Raw genomic sequence first — 16,773 nt, 5'->3', positions numbered from 1 at the left:
TTGTCCTTCTGTGAACACTCTTCCAGCATAGTATAACAGAAAGAGGTTTCAAGTGTAGTAATGCTGTTTACGCCAAATGCCTACCCTATATGTTATGTAACTTAAAAATAGTTGCTGCAGACAGTTTTTTCCTCTTCTTACGTGGAACGAGTGACAATTACTTACACTTAACTAAATTTGTGTTACGGTTTCAGAATGATGAAGACAGTTCAAAAATCATCTTGCCTATTGTGTATCTCATTGTGCTCTACTTAGATGTCATATAGGCAGAATATTGTATTTCTATTATCTCAAATGGCTTGACAAATAGTGCATAAAAAAAGGTTTGGGGTCGCCCAGAAATTTCCATTGCCATCCATTATAGACAGACTACCAGCTCAGATCAGTTGCATTTATTTAAAATTTCTTTTTATATAGGGCAGCAGTTTTTTTGGGTGGAGGATCAGATCTCATGCTTTAGCATGCCCCCCCCCCCAGGTTTGGGCTATCCTACCCCCTTTGATTTGTAAATCACTCACTTGCTTGTTCTGACTGCTACCCTCACACTTTCTTCTGTCTCTATAACCCAAACAACAGAAACGTATTATATAACTTAATACCTTGCATCCTATGAAATGTTGATCACTAACTTACACCTTAACACACTTGGTATAGACAGGAGCAGTGCGAGCTGTGAGTGTGAGAGTGTCACAGGCTTTGGTGGAGCCTGCCTTTCCCTGTCTCCTGTCTCTCACTGACTGTATCAGTAGTGTTTCGGCAGGCCTTTAATGGCTCGCCCTCTGCCACTCATGGGAGGCTCTAGAGTAAGTGCTATGAGGAGAAGGACTTCTCTGGATGATGGGAGGTGACATGCTCTCCTTTTCTTCCCTCGCTCAGACTCAAAGAAAGCATGCAGGATTGTGATCAAATATTGTTTGCATCCTAAAAAAAAATTGTTGGACTCTTGTAAAACATTGGGACTCATTATTGTATCTATGTGACAAGTGTCGTGTTGTAAATGAACTCAGCCTTTCTGGTCCTGTGTGGCACTGTGTGTGGTTTGCAGGCATCTTGTGATGTATCCGAATATTTCTGGTTATGCTCATTAGCTGATCTTGACGCCGGTTGCTGAATAGGGGGACTTGTTGTCACACAGAGGCTTCCCTTTGTGGTAGGTCATGAGGTCTGGCTCCACATTGACGCCTCAGAACTGGATGGTCTGTGTTGTTGACCAGGATCACATGGACCTTGCCGATGGCACTTTAGACAAGAGTCACTCATTTAGACAGATTGCACCTTCACCCCAATACAGTCATCACCCTCCCTTTCCGCTTCGTGGCTTCTTCACGGTCTAGTGCCTCCTTCCACAACCTCTTTCTCACCCTCGGATATCTCAGTCCACTCACTTATTCACTCTCTTCACTCTCGTAGACAAAAACTCACATGGACACCCAGTCGCCTGAAGCTCAAAGTCACTCTTTTCTGCCCATCGCAGCACATGTGCATAGAGCGAATGCAATCTGAGAAAGTGTCATAGACTGAACTCAGTGTCCACCTTATGTCCAACAAAAAGGACCTCAACAATTCTTTCCATGTTATTTATTTATGTTACATGGTCATTTTTAATGTTTGTTGTATATGTACTGTACATGTGATATACATATTAACAGCATTTTGATAAACATATACAATATTTCTGTGCCCTGCGCAAATGTTTTCAATTCCTCCGGCTAGTTAGACCTCGAGTCATGTTGAACTATACTGGGAATTAGTACACAATGTCACCAAACTCTAAAACCATCATTGATGTAAATTGACCCGCCCTAACAGGTAAAACAAGGCTAACAGGAGAGCTGTCAATCAAGCCCCCAGTGTTGACAAGAGGTCTATTTAGGCAACATTAGGCCAGAAAGACTCCAAAACAAGCAATATATGACAAGTTGTCCTGGCTAACAATGGTACGTTATCTGCACCGTTAGTGCCCCGGAGGTGATTATTCCCACTGAGCCACTCCATTGGCTGGGAATTAATCTTGTTAAAAAATGCCAATGGGTCGTGCTGTACCCTGTGGTGTAAAGTAGAACAAAGGAAGATGATGCTATGTTCAATTTGTACTCAATTGGTTAAAACTCCAGTCACTATTAACCTAGACTCACCATACCCTCCTCCACAGCGCCGTGCAGGAAGGTCCGGCAAGGGCCCACACCATTCCGAGATAAAAGAAAGTGCTCTGGTTTATTGGCATTCTTTAAACCAATCACAATCATCATGGGCGGGGCTAAGCGCCAGTCGGAGCCCCGGTGTCGCTGCAAAATAACCTCGGGAAGAATTTTTTTTGGGTGAAAGGTGTACGTTCAAAAATTGTTTTGGTCGTGCGAGATAAACCTCTGATTGGACAGCTAGTTAGCTATCTGCAGAGATCTGAGGAGCAGTTAACCATAGTCCTCATTAATCCACCAGAGTTCCAACACAAATTGGAAACTGAAATTGAAAATTCCAGAAATTCCAACACAAAGAAAGTGGAAGGTAACATCCGGCCGTAAAGAGTGACATTCGGCGGAATATCCGACGGCAACAGACCAATCCCGGAAGTGGAACGGTGTGGATACAGACTAGTGTTAACCTAGTGAAAACCTTGTGAATACTTAATAATTCACAAGGTAATAAATGGCTGTGTATGTGAAATAACATTTTGCTAAATGCATCATTCACAAAATTTTTGTTTTGTTTGTTAGTAAAGTCAACACTGACTGTAATTTGAGGTCTTGCAGCTCATGGTTCAAAATATCTGCATGATCTACCCCATATTTAAATAGGCACATGTATTTTTTACCGTGGTGATGATGATTGTAATTTTTACCCTGTTGAGTTCCATTTGACAGGCAAAATGATCAGCTGTTGCAGGCCACTTTAAGCATCTTTTAATGACATTTAAATCATCAGTTACAAAAAAATCATCATTACAGACATTGTTAACCATTCCTGCATGTAAAATTGGGAATGCTGATTCCTAAAAAGCTGATATTTTGCTGCTCTCAAATGAGACACCCAAGTACATATTCACGCTCCTCAGGCTCTCTAGGCACGCTTCAACTTCAAGAAGAATGAGTCAACTGTTTGAGAAAAGTTTTGTCTGCTGATTACTAAATCCATTTTGGCTCAGGGGCCAGAGTAACCCAACTAATGCCCCCTTCACATTGTGGCCAGATGGGCTTTGGCTAAACTGAGGGTGAACAACGGGTGCTGAGTATGACAACAATCATCTGTGAAATAGTCCATTTTAAATATGAAATTTCACATCAAATAACTTCAGTTTTCTACATTTCACAGTGATGGCTTGACCTATTCACAGTAACCTGCCACTCTGGACTTTTTCACACTAGACATTTTGACTTCTTAAACACAAGTGGTGTAAATAATAACATGATCATTGGCTGCAGTCCATTTCCCCTGCTGCAGCAAGACAAAATGAAGCATGTACACTGTTCTTCGAGTCTACAATTTCAGACAATTGCTGTGACAATGAGCGTTTCGTATTAGAGCGAGAGATTTGACCCACAATTGTGTGTTCTCATTTTGAGCTGGATTTAGAGGTTTTTCGAGGTGAAGATTCTTAGCTGTCTTTAAGTCTGGTCTGTGGCTGTCTCCCTAACACAATCTTATTTTACCTCACACGTAAGGGGCAGGTTTGGCATGTCTACATAGGTGTCAGGACGGTGTTAGTAATATACCAGTGTCTGAGAGAAAATCATACAAAGGTTAGCATTAACTTTCTTTAGTTGTTCCAACAAATGCCGAGATGCTTAGAGCCTGGAAATCAAGACCCAAATCTGAAAGATTAAGGGTGTGTCACTGAGTATTGCACCAAGTGTGCTTTTGAAAATGTTACTGCACGCAACACAATACAATACACGGGGTGACGTTTGCAGAGCCCCCTATGCTTAACTGCCAGTGGAGCTAACTGGTAGATTAGACTGTTGTCATCTGTTTAGCTCGCCTCCGACCCGTTAATGTCAGATACATCGATGTGATTGGTGCAGCTCGGCTACAAGGGTATAATTAATGAGCAGTATTACTGAATGCCAGGGTGACTCGCTGAGGAAATTCAAATTGTGCTCTCGTGATTTCCAGGGTAAGATGCTTACACATTTGGGGGAAAATGCATTTTCTTATCTAATCTTATCATTCAAATGTTTGAAAAACCCCTGGCCTAAGCTTTGAGTAGAGTAGAGCACAGTTATCAGCTGTCAAATCTAAGGTGATTTCATGGGGAATAATGTGACACAATAATTAGCTATCAAAGGAGACATCCTGAGACGTTAATGGCGTATGAGGGGAGTACTTCTCTTTTTGTCACCATATGGCAAAAAAACTGTGTTTAATCCTCTGCTAATGTGTCCTTGCCATCATTGCTTCCAGACGTCCATCTGACCTCCCACAGCTTATAATGCGCTTACTCTGATCAAACCTCTGAAGCCTGGATTGTAACGCCATAGAGGGTCACTGCTGTGAACCAGAGGTGAAGTGTGTCATCTGTGACACCCAGTGCTTACATAAAACACAGTGCACGCTGGGTTACATGAGAAGGTCTAATAGTAATCCCACTGACCTGGTTAAAAAAAAAGTGTGCAGACCTTAATCACATAAATCAGTGTCTCTAATGTGTGTCAAGAGTAGATAATAAGATACAAGAAATGATAAATCAATTTCAGTGCGACCCTAATGTGTAATTTAATTAGACTCCCCGGCATGCTGTCCCTAAAGTGAAATGTGGACACACTCTCTGCCAACATTGTTGTTGTCAGAGTCAATCAGTCTCTATACCTCAAAATAAAGCCGTTACATGGCCGGGACTCAAGTCGACTTGGTTGACCATCGAACAAATTAAACAAATTTAAGCACGTCTTGTTTAGACTTATAACATTATTTAAGATGTCACAGTTGGCATTTTAGATGCTATGGTCAGCTATGGTTCCTGTTTTTAAAATTGTACCTCAAACAAGGATTATATGCAGTGGTGCCATGCTTTTTGCAAACACAAAATAAATTTGACAGGCTAATATAAAGTGTTGTGCTGTCTTTAATGCACTTCAAGTTCAATGAAATTAAGTTTGCAACTTTTAGGGCTGATTTTTATGGCTGCACTCCGTCCATTTGGTATTTTCATGGCCTTGAAATTCCCTTTGTCCCATTCGTTGTTGTATTTTGGTGCCCAGCGAAGAGAACCCGGCGCAGGGAGACACAGACAGGTGGGAAGTCTCAAACCAATGAGCAGCAACAACACTATAATGCTTAAAACGTAAATAAACCTGTTTTTTTAAACACTCCCCAGCCAGTAGATGTATATCAAAGCTGCTGTATACTGTATGAAAAGCTTTCCCTTCAGTTGCTCAAATCCCTGCAGCCACCTGAAGGCAGCAGAACACATATAATAAATATTATAAATCTGCAGCCTCTCATGTGAGAAGTGCCGCACGGTGCCATAACGCATGACTGTCCACTGTCTTTTATTTTCATGAAGTCACTCCATCCTGGATTTACAAATCAATCTCCCACCTGCCTTTAAAGAACCAAAATAACTGGATGAGAACTGTTTAGCCTTGTACCTATGCTTGTTAGCCTGAATTAGTTAAGCTACATTTAAAGAAAAGGGCCCTGCTTTCCTTTACAGTCCGATTGTGTTGAGGTAGTAAAAGCAGCAGAAACACTGGCAGTGACGGAGGAGGTGTTGGACAGCTCCTCGGCTCCAGCACGTCCTCCTGCCTTCTCTCTCACCTTAATCCAAAGCGAAAAGACAACAAATTGTAGCAACAAATTCAGTGACTTGAGAGCTGCCTCCATCGCCAGCAGGGAATTAGGAATGAGATGAGTCAACTGTTTCTTTTCACTCTGTGTTTTTGCATCTGTGAGCATCTGTGTGTTTGTGCACGTATACCCAGATTTGGCAGGAACACAATGACAAATACAGTAAAGGACAAACAGCAACAGTATGTAAAATCAGACGCTCCTGTGTTTGGAAATGAGTTCCTTTGTACAATCATTTACTTTGTTCCTGTCATGTTCTTGTTTTTTTTTCATAATTGTTTACATTTCTGTTTCCTGTATCTGTCTTTTATTGTCTGTAAAGCGACCTTGAGTGTTTAGAAGGCACTGTTAAATACAATGTATTATTATTATTACTTAACAAAGGCTTTTAAATGGTATGTGCTATGTCACTTTTGTGCCAGATTTGCAGAAATAAATTCCCTTTTGCCCACATTTCATTCAGATTCCGTTTTTCATTTGGATATGTGCAATGTCTTTTTTTTAAATATGTTCCTAGCCTTTTTTCCTTTTCCTTTCAGACTAAGTGCAACAACAATAGAAAAACGATGAGGTTTTGGGTGAGTGGACTGTTTGGGCGTCTCCAAGCGCACCAGCATCGGTATTTTTGGTGCATGTGGGTGCTGTAGCGCAATGTTCAAAAGGGTTGGTGGAAGAAGAATATACACTCACCAGCCACTTGACATAACCTGACATACAGTCACCTGCATCTCATCAGGATTTACAGCACAGAAACACCCAAAGGCAGCAGCACTATAGCTAGAAATAAAGTTACCTGTATCTAAACAACACAGGATTTACAGTGCAGGTGCACTCAATTGAAGCCAACACCCCATACAATATAAAAATAATCAAATCAATCAACGTACAGTAAGTCATCTGGCATGTATAATATTTCAAAGAGCATGCTCTGTGCACCTCAAATATCTATACATAAAATCTACTGTTTGGCCATGGAATTGTAGATTGGTCTGAATCTCATGCATTTTAGTCCACCCCTGTGTGCTTTAAAATAAAATATTGTTTTTGTGAGTATGTTTTGGTTGTATATTACATCTTCAAAAGCTGACTGAATAGATCATAAATCTACGCTAATTGTACACATTGTTCCTTCATACTGCCGTACATTACTTACTGTTTGGAGGCATGGGGAAACACTTACAAAATGAACACTGAACCTATTTTCATTCTTCAAAAGAGTGCCTTAAGAATTTCAAATGAAACCACTTATAGAGCACCAACTAATCCACTGTTTACTAAATTAAAAGCACTAAAATTCAGAGATATTGTTGACTTTAAAACAGTACAAATGATGTATAAAATAAATAATCATCAGCTATTGAACAGTATCCAAGGGTTGTTTCAAATGAGAGATAGCAAACATCACTTAAGAGGAACATTTGTATTTAAAAAGAAACTTGTACGAACAAATGGTAAATATCACTGCATTACAATTAAAGGAGTTCATTTATGGAACCGCTGCAGTGAAGAGATGATATCATGTCTAACAATGAGCAACTTCAAGAGATTATTTAAAATGAACATATTAAAGGGATATGAAAAGGATTCAAAGTGATAGTATTGTATAATGACTGTATGGTTCCTTGGCCCGCATACTAAGACTAGTATGGACGTGTTATTATTTAATCTTCTATAGATAGACGGAAAAGAAGAAGATAGATGGTAAAGAAAAAAGTAGAAAGAAAAGAAGAGAAAACAAACAAACAGAGTGTAAATGTACGTAGGCATCTACTGTGTGCATGCATCTGTGTCAATGTGTGTGCATGTGTTTATGTGAGCACTAGGAAGGTAAACACACGGTGTGTGCGTATGTAAAGATATGTAAAGATGTGTAAATAAGTGAAGCATAAAACTTAGTATTTACTAAAGGATAAAAATAGAGAAAGGGGGCAGGACCTGATAAGTTTGTTTATGAACTTCCTACTCCTTTTTGAACATGGGAATTTATTGTTTGAATTACTTACAATACATTTTGGAAGATTGTACTGAGAAGTACATGACCTCATTTATCTGTCATTTTAATTATATACACATGCATGTATGAAGTAGGTCATTTGAACATATATAAAATATGTATTTTATAGATATGTTTAAATGAACTACTACTACTACTAATATAAATTGTTTTTTTGTGTATCTTAAGATAATCTTGTCAGGGGACTGCAGGGTCACCAAAGGTCAATCCTGAATCCTGGAGCAGAGTTAGAAATGGCCATCATAGGACAGATATTCAGTCTGACAGGACACAAATCATCTGATTCAACACTTACAAGTCATTATATAACTGAAACATTTCCTTTTAGAACAAGGAAAATAAGCCATTCAAAACGCAACTCGGAGGTCTCCTCTGTTCACTGAGTCCTTCTTCCTGTACTAGACCAGGAGCTCAGGGAGTTTAACGCAGACATTGGAAAGCCTGTGTTTGTGATCTCATCGCATCTAAGTGAATGAATGAATGAATGAAGTTACCTTGGTCAGCTTTTTCCATCCTGCAGCCCTAATCGCGTGACAACTATTGTGACAACCTTTGATTAGTCTCGAATTGCCGGACCTTCCTCCACAGCGCTGTGCAGGAGGGTCTGGCTAGTCCACACATTATTCCGGGATGGAAGAAAAACGGGCTATTTGGGAGTGCTAAGTGTGTACGTTTAAAGGTTGTTTTAGTCGTGCAACAGAAAACTCAGATGTGACAGATAGTCCAGCTTGCTGTCTGGATTCACCCAGGAGAGATCTGAGGAGCAGTTCACCATTGTCCTCATAAAAGCGGAAGGTAACAGACATCCGGCTGAAAAGAGTGAAATCCGGCACCGGAACAATCCTGGATGTGGAACGTCAAGGATGTAGACTAAGCTTTGATTAGCCTCTGATAGAGACTTGGCAAAGCTGTGACATATACTTATAAAGTCATTAGCAATAAAGAATCATTTATTTATTTTGCTTAAAGTACTGAACCCAAGACTACAATGACACAATACAATGGGGTGACACTATACAAACACCACCATACAGTACTGTGTAAAGTTTGTTTACTTGAGAGGTAAAATACATTTAAGATTATTATGTGGGGAGTTGCTGATGATTTTCATGTTTTTCAGCTAGACCCATATTGCCGCAGTCCTATAGCCTGACATTATGTCGGCACTTCGCCAATCTCTCAGCAACATCTGCCCTGCTATCATCATTACTCAGCGAACAGGTAATAATAAACACACATGCACTAACACACACGTGCATGTTGCCATCTGGTACGTGAGAGTGCTAGGATAAGATCAGTACATGGCAGTGCTGCGAAGCATCACCGCTGCACCAGTGTGATCAAAGATATTTGAATTGAATTGAATTGATGTCTTTATTTCGAACATGCAAGAGAAAGTATATACAAATAAAACTTAAAAAACAAAATAATAAATAAAAAAAATAGCAATAAAACAATGTTTAAAAACATTGGAGAGAAAAACAACAAACAAGGTACCCTTCTTTCCTGTGTTAACATACCTCTATCAGTAGGAAGAAGTAAAACTTACTCCTACCCCTTTAATTCTTGCATTCCTTCAATTTACCATATTTATAATGATGTTGCTATATATATCCATATATATACACATACCTACACATATACATACACACATATATAAATATACACATATACCCTCATACATATATACAAATAAACAAAACAAAAAACAAACAAAACTTTCTACAGTGCTTCTCTACACCTTCGGAAAATAATTATTTTGTACATTTTTTTGATATATGTTTAAGAAGAAGAGCATTTTTGGCCGAGAGGGCCAAACGTTGCCCCGGCAAGTACAGAAAGGAAAAGCCTTTGTGTTCTCTCTGGCCAATACACTGTTGTTTTTAGTAGTTTTTGTCTTCCTGTTTGGTTTTGTTTTAGATTATTTGACCTTTTCGCCACTCGGGCGAAGCAGAATAGACTGTAGACACTTTATTTTTTGCAAGGAAGTAGTTGGTTAGGTAACTATTTCAGTGGCATCCCAGTTGTAACTCAGCAACCATAATACATGCATTACTTAGACAGTTGTACTTGTACAAAGAATAATGTAAGACACTTTGATAGAATACAGCAGCTATGTTGACAGTTACATTGTAGCTTTGCTCCGTAAAGTGAGCTGCAGTGCCACGCAGCTACACTGACTGTCATGTAATATTGAATACTGTGGAGCCCTCTTGTCCTCTCCGGTCCCTCCACCACTGTCAGACGCCCTTAGGCATGAAGGCAGCCTTGTTTGTCAATAAAAAGTCCCTTCTGCTCCAGAAAAAAAAAGCATTCAGAAAGTGTTAAAAGTATTATGCACAGTAGACACTCAGACACCGCTCCTATGGGTTTCAAAGGAACTGTAAGATGATGCTCCAAAATAACTTTTAAGTGAGGCAGGCTAGAGATGAGCTAAAAGGCAGCTCTACAAAAGCCTTCTGCTGGCTCTCTATGTCCCTCTGATGGGATTTCTGATGCTTTCAGATACCAGAGAATGCACAGGAGTGGCACGCTTAGAGAGACGTGGAGTAAATGATTTAATAGCAAATGTGATGCAGCAAAGCAAGCAGAGAGCCGCAGCATCCCAAAGGATAAAGGTCTAAAACATTTGTGACAAATAATGCCCTCAGTCAGACATGTTTTCTTTTCTTTTTAACAGGTTTTTGTCCCACTGAGTATCTTAAGTTGATTTCATGGCTCTAAAACTGTATGGTTTTCTCCTAGTTTAGGGTTAACTTTGAGTATCTTGCATGGATGCATACTCTAAACAGCTTTTTATCATGATAAAGGTATACATAGTATAATTATTCTGTACAACATAGAAGCTAGAAAGTCACATCTACTGTACAATATATGATCCTACAGGCTTTCTTTATTATTGTATGTAAATTGAGATGAACGGTATTGCACTTGCAATGCAAATGTTACTCTGTGAGAAAGTGACAAAGCCATCTTGAATACTACTTCGTAAAATAATTTATGTAAGAAGCTTTCAAAGTTTAAAGCCACACAAATGAATTTGTAGGAAAACATGTCTTGCTGTAAATCCAATAAATCTAAACAAACAAAGTTACAGTGGTGCAACAGTGCCTCAACAAGGAGTCGACTCTATTAAGCGTTGAGGCTTGTTTCCAAAATAAGAAGTTGTGTCTGACATGCCGATGTTAACTTATTTAGGAAGCGAAAATATTTCCTAATTCCATTAGGTGAACAAAAGCTCTTTTTATCAAAGGCCATTGGACGTTTTGTAGCCAGTGCCACTTTGCACTGGGAGATCCCAAGGCTTTAAGATGGTTAGAATTGACTGGCGTCTGTCTCTTACAGCGGGTCTAGTAGTTCCCTAATCAAATTTAGGGCTGTGTATTTATAGTCCCTGCACCAAGAACAATGACTTGGCCCTTTCTTTATAATTAATTGTGTCTCTGCTTCTCTGTCATTAGATTAAATTGGAATCCCAGACGCCCAGAGTCTGTGCCTGAAACACCACTACAAATGGGTTAATGCAACCCAAAATTCATTACTACAACATTAGGTTTATCTCGCAGACAACACGTCTCCCTCTCTTAGAGGTCAGTAGAAACACACGAGCCATTTACACTAAATTGCATACGAACTTGAATGCTTTAAGCAGGGGTGTCGGACTGGGGGTGGAAAGGGGCCCAAAAAGATGCTAGAATGAATAGCTGTGAACGTGGGGAGGGGCTCATACAGAACGCCTTTCTACAGGGCCCAGAATATTGTGCCATTCCACTGGCTGCAAGAGACATCTATCTCTCATCTATCTCTCTCAACCTTGAAGTTTAAAGCTAGCTTATCCTTTTACAACAGAATGATGGGATGTCTGAATACTGAAAATACAACTCCTATTTTCACATCCAAAAGCTTCAGACTCCATGCCAGTAACCACGTGTTGGAAGTCCATGTAAAGTCTGCAGTTGCTTAATGTAATACTTTGAAAAGCCTTCTATTCATACCATTCACTGAACTTACTGGAACCAACTCACTTCAGTTTGCAGTAGTGTTCAGCAAAGCTACTTCCTGGATGAATTTGTTCTTCATAACTTGGATTGCCCACAGTTGGTCCACAAGTTTTATTAAAGCAAAAATGACGTGTGCAGTGGGATGCAATACAATACCATAGCTCTACAATACATACAAATATTACTTAAAATGCTCATTATTTACTTATATAACTACCTCAGTTGTTCAACTCATGCACACATATGCAGGAGCAACAATGTTAGAAACGGACTAAAGGGTCTACAGCTAGTGATGTTTGATGTTTAGCAGATGTATTTCATCATATTTGCCAGTATGAGTTTAGTGTACTACCATGCTAACATGTGCTAATTAGCACATAACACAAGCTGAGGATGATGGTAATGTCATTGTTTAGTAAGACAGTGTTGGACAAACTAAAACTTTGACCTGATGGTGGCGCTAGATGAAAAGTTAAGTGACCATCAACGTAAGGACAAGTGATCTTGAGCGGGACATGGATATGTGTACCAAATGTGTCGGCAATCTTTTAAATAGTTGCTGAGACATTTCACTCAAAACCACAAATGCCCCTCATGGTGGCGCGGGGGGAACAGATCACCAAAGTCAGCACATGGGAACCAGGAATGCCTGTAAAATATGTCATGGCAATCCATCCAATATTTAAAATTAAAGGCAGATAAGGACAAAAGTGAAATGTGTCCGCAAACAAAAAAAATATAACAAAAATCATGCGGGACCTCTTAGTGTTCAGCTCGCTAATGGAGTTCATCATCTTAACTCTTAACTTATATCTCGTAATAATGAGCCACGTTCACATTCCACTTTGCCAGAGTGCAGAAAGGACATCGAAGTCTGAGCTTTGGAAAGTGACATTGTCATGAATCACTCCAGAAAAGCATGGACAGACGTAACAACACATGGACTGTACATGTGATGTACATGTAATGGAAAATAAATAGAAGCAGAGGGTATGAATATCCTTCCTGCGCATAGCAAAAGATACTCATAATTGAAAAAAAGCCTCCCAGCTTTAAAAGCTACCCTGCATTTAGAACTTCCACTCAGGAGAAACAGATCCATGTGTTGTGTCTATTATGTTACTAATATGATGTCATGATTAAAACGAGACACCACAGAGCCCAGACAACATTTGAGGTAGGCCTAACTCTTCCTGTCCTCTACCTCCTGTATGTCATGTGAGAGTGCTCTCCAACCTTCAGATGTGATATGTACTTTACTGGCTTGCCCTTAGGATGACTTGCCAGGAACCCTCAGTGGCCTAACATTCTTCTGAATTTGTCCCAGGTGTGGACTTTGACCAGAGAGTGAAATTCATGCACCATCACTCATATTGATTGCCTCCTTCCTGTTCTGGCGCTTCTCTCGAGCCGCCGGCTGGAGTTGCACCAGAGAGAAATGTTGGAATACATAGACCATCCCTCTCAGTAGCGCTGAGTGAGGAAAAGCAGACCCAGCCACCGCCACTCCCTCTTCAACCCCACACTTTTTACAGTGTTGTCAATGGCTGTGTTCGAAAGGCAACCTCATGCAACCTCATTTCTGTGAAAATCTCCACAAAGCACTGGAGAATGATGTCTTCCCACCGGTCTACACTTCATCATGAACTCCACTCATGGATTTGTTTTCAAATTATTACCCTTGACTATCTCGGGAGCCATTCGTCATTCGTGGGACCTGCGAGGTCACTTCCTATCCCGAGCCTTTTGCTGCCTTGTAACTGTCAAGCAGCACTCCACTTCACCTTGCACTCATTGTTCAGCCCTTTGGTACAGCAAGGAGAAAAACACAGTTATGTGTTCTGCGTGATAGTACAACAACCACAGATTATGTTACATGGAACCTTTTCTCCAAGATTCTGTAAATTAACAAACTGCCGTCCCTAACTGATCAGTATCATCAGTCATTCTTAAGGAATAATACAACAATGTTGTCTTTATGTCTCTCTGTATGATTATTGATATGTTTTTCTGTGCGATATCATGCTTTACAGTCAGGTGTGTGTGTGCGTGTGAGAGAGAGAGAGAATGAGAGAGAGAGAGAGAGACAAAGAGAGAGAGCGTTAAGGATATTCTCTTCTTCAATTCTTTCAACCAGGGAAAAATATTAATAAAGAACCCAACATGATCAAGATCTACAAATATCATACCAATAAATCATTTAATATTACAAGTGAACCTAGTGAATCACCTAATAAAAGCTAGTCTAGGCTACATCACATTCATAAAATTATAAATGGAAGAATTATTGAAAAACCTTTCAGTCTAAATTAGTTCAGAGTGGTCTACCACAACAAGGGAGATTACAAAAATGTAACTGCCTCAGTAAATAAAATAAAAAAAAGCTCTTTTTTTCACGTCATCTGAGCCAAATTGCCCCAGGTTTTTAATCTAAAAACTCCAGTTCTTACATCAGACAAGTGCTGCTTCATTTAGATCCTTGGATTAGAGTAATGTGTATGTCTCAACTCAGGTTGTCTCCAGTTCACAAAGCAGTGTAGCCTGTAGGGTGCACTGGAACTAAAAAACTGGAGCAGGCGACTTGAGGATTTGGAGAGTTGCCTAAATGTGAAGTGACAGGAGAGAGCTCTTGGCTCTTCGCGGGACGCCAGCGAACTGGCGCCGAGTCCGCCTTAATTAACAGATCCATGAATTCCCACTTCATCAAAATCCTCGGGTGCTTTCAAACGATGGACACGTGAATGAGTCAGTCGGCCGGCGACGCAGTACAGGAATCACAGCTTCTACCATTAATGTCACCATCATTAGACAATTTGAGAAGGTTTTCACATGACATGACAGCACGATGATCATCACCTTGATGTAATACATAATAATAATAAATAATAATGAGTCTGTAGGTAATTAAGACATGGGCTCACTAAATATAAAATATAGGCCAAAATGTAGACATCACTAACGTTCAACTAAGGCATACTACTGTAATGATATAATAATAATAATAATAACACAAATAATAATAATACATACACGAATACAAAAAATTAAAATTATTATTTTCATTCTTATAACTATTACTATAACTTTATAAAAACATTTCTGAAAGTAATTTAATTGGGATTCCTTATGCTGTGTGAGCCAACGTCTCTGTCCTCTGAGAGGCTAAACCCCGCCCCGCCTCTGTAATTGGTCCAGAAAATGAAGCCTGTCAAAGATATTTGGCTTTTTTGGTGTAGGGCCGGGGCAGACAGACGTGTGACAGCGTACCATCTCCATGACTCTCTCTGTCTTCATCACTCGGTGCCACTGCAGTTTTCACAGGGTTTGAACCAGATTTGCGCATGGTCGCAACGTGAGCTGCCCTCTCCCTCTCCATGGTGGAGCTCCCAGCGGACAGGGCACATAAAGGACCATCCATGCCTTTGACATAGTTACGTTATCTGGAGATAACGTTCTCAACATTTTGCATTCCCTCCTTTGATCAGTCTTTCATGCTACAAAACTCAAAAACTCTTAAAACGGTTTGTTGCAAATCAGCAGAGACTTTCTAGTAGCGAGCGGTCAGATCGGATGCCCTGATGAGAGATCCTGTTGACACAGCGGCTGCCATGGCTTACCATCCTTTCCAAGCTCACCGACCGGGTGCCTTGACCTTGTCAGCCTTCTTTTCCGCCGCTCAGCCCTCGTTTGTCCCTGCGGCTCTGGCTTTCCCAGACGTCATCCCCCGTTTGGAGCCTGCGCCGGAGCGGGCTGCCCCTGACGCGGCGCTGCGCGCTGCTCTGGGCCGCCAGCAGCAGCCGGTTCACCCGCGCGCCTTGAAAAGTGTGCAGACGGAAGAATGGCTCGACGATGACCCGAAAGTCACACTGGAATCAAATCATTTATGGAAAGAATTTCACAAAATGGGAACGGAGATGGTTATAACCAAATCAGGAAGGTACGTGAACTACAATGTGCGTAAAGGCATTACCGTAGGCCATGGGTTTGAAAATCTATCATTTTATTATACTGTCTCTTATTATTATTATTATTATTATTATTATTATTATTATTATTATTATGGGATCGTTTTTGGCGGTCTTGTGTTGTGTGTTGTTAAGAAGCCAGTATAGTTAGGAGCCCTTAGTTTCAGGGGGCCAGGTCAATCCTTGCTCAATTACTAGCCTACAAACTTTAAATCCCCACTCTGATGTTTAAAACTTCCGAACTCATATTTTTGATTAGCGAAAAAAATGTTTCAAAGTGACAATTTAAAGCTCCTTGCTTGCAAAAAAAGTCCAAATTAAAGTGTCTAATATCGATGTTTCCGTTCATTCTCTGCAAAAGGAGGATGTTCCCAGCTTTCAAAGTGCGGGTAAACGGGCTGGTTGAAACAGCGAAGTACATCCTGCTGATGGACATCGTCGCTGTTGATGAATTTCGCTACAAGTTCCACAACTCCCGCTGGGTGGTGGCTGGAAAAGCTGACCCGGAGATGCCAAAGCGCATGTACATCCACCCGGACAGCCCGTCCAAAGGAGAGCAGTGGATGAGCAAGCCCGTCGCCTTTCATAAATTCAAACTCACAAATAATATTTCGGACAAGCATGGATTTGTAAGTAGCAATACTACGAATTGTAGAATTGTAGCCTATCCTATAGGCCTAGGACTTAATAGGCCTACTCATGTTCTAAAAAGTCAATATGAGTTAAACCTGTAGGCTACTTAGACAGTATTGTCCACAAATGTAACTGTCATTTTAAATATGATTTGTCAATCTATACCAGCCAACCTTAGACTTTCTTTGTCTTTTTTTTTCCAGACAATTTTGAATTCAATGCATAAATACCAACCCAGATTCCATATTGTGAGGGCCAACGACATAATGAAGCTTCCGTACAGCACCTTCCGGACTTACGTTTTCCCGGAGACGGAGTTCATCGCAGTCACAGCGTATCAGAATGGAAAGGTAACCACCATCCTCCCACCACCATT

The 16,773-nt window shown here is 40.3% G+C and overlaps 1 protein-coding gene across 1 annotated transcript in view; it reads left to right on the top strand.

The window, feature by feature from the left end:
• Positions 1–15,377: 15,377 nt before the first annotated feature.
• Positions 15,378–16,773, top strand: part of LOC116700914 (T-box transcription factor TBX2b) — a 6,303-nt gene continuing 4,907 nt past the window's right edge. Inside the window, exons 1-3 of the mRNA XM_032534363.1 lie at positions 15,378–15,736; positions 16,126–16,393; positions 16,601–16,747. Of these exons, the coding sequence (XP_032390254.1) occupies positions 15,378–15,736; positions 16,126–16,393; positions 16,601–16,747 (774 nt within the window). The remainder of the gene's footprint in view (positions 15,737–16,125; positions 16,394–16,600; positions 16,748–16,773) is intronic.

Source organism: Etheostoma spectabile, chromosome 13, assembly GCF_008692095.1.
Source record: "Etheostoma spectabile isolate EspeVRDwgs_2016 chromosome 13, UIUC_Espe_1.0, whole genome shotgun sequence".
In the NCBI taxonomy this organism is placed as follows: Eukaryota; Metazoa; Chordata; class Actinopteri; order Perciformes; family Percidae; genus Etheostoma; species Etheostoma spectabile.
Note: the sequence above shows the minus strand (reverse complement) of the source record. Positions and strands in the feature narration are given on the sequence as shown.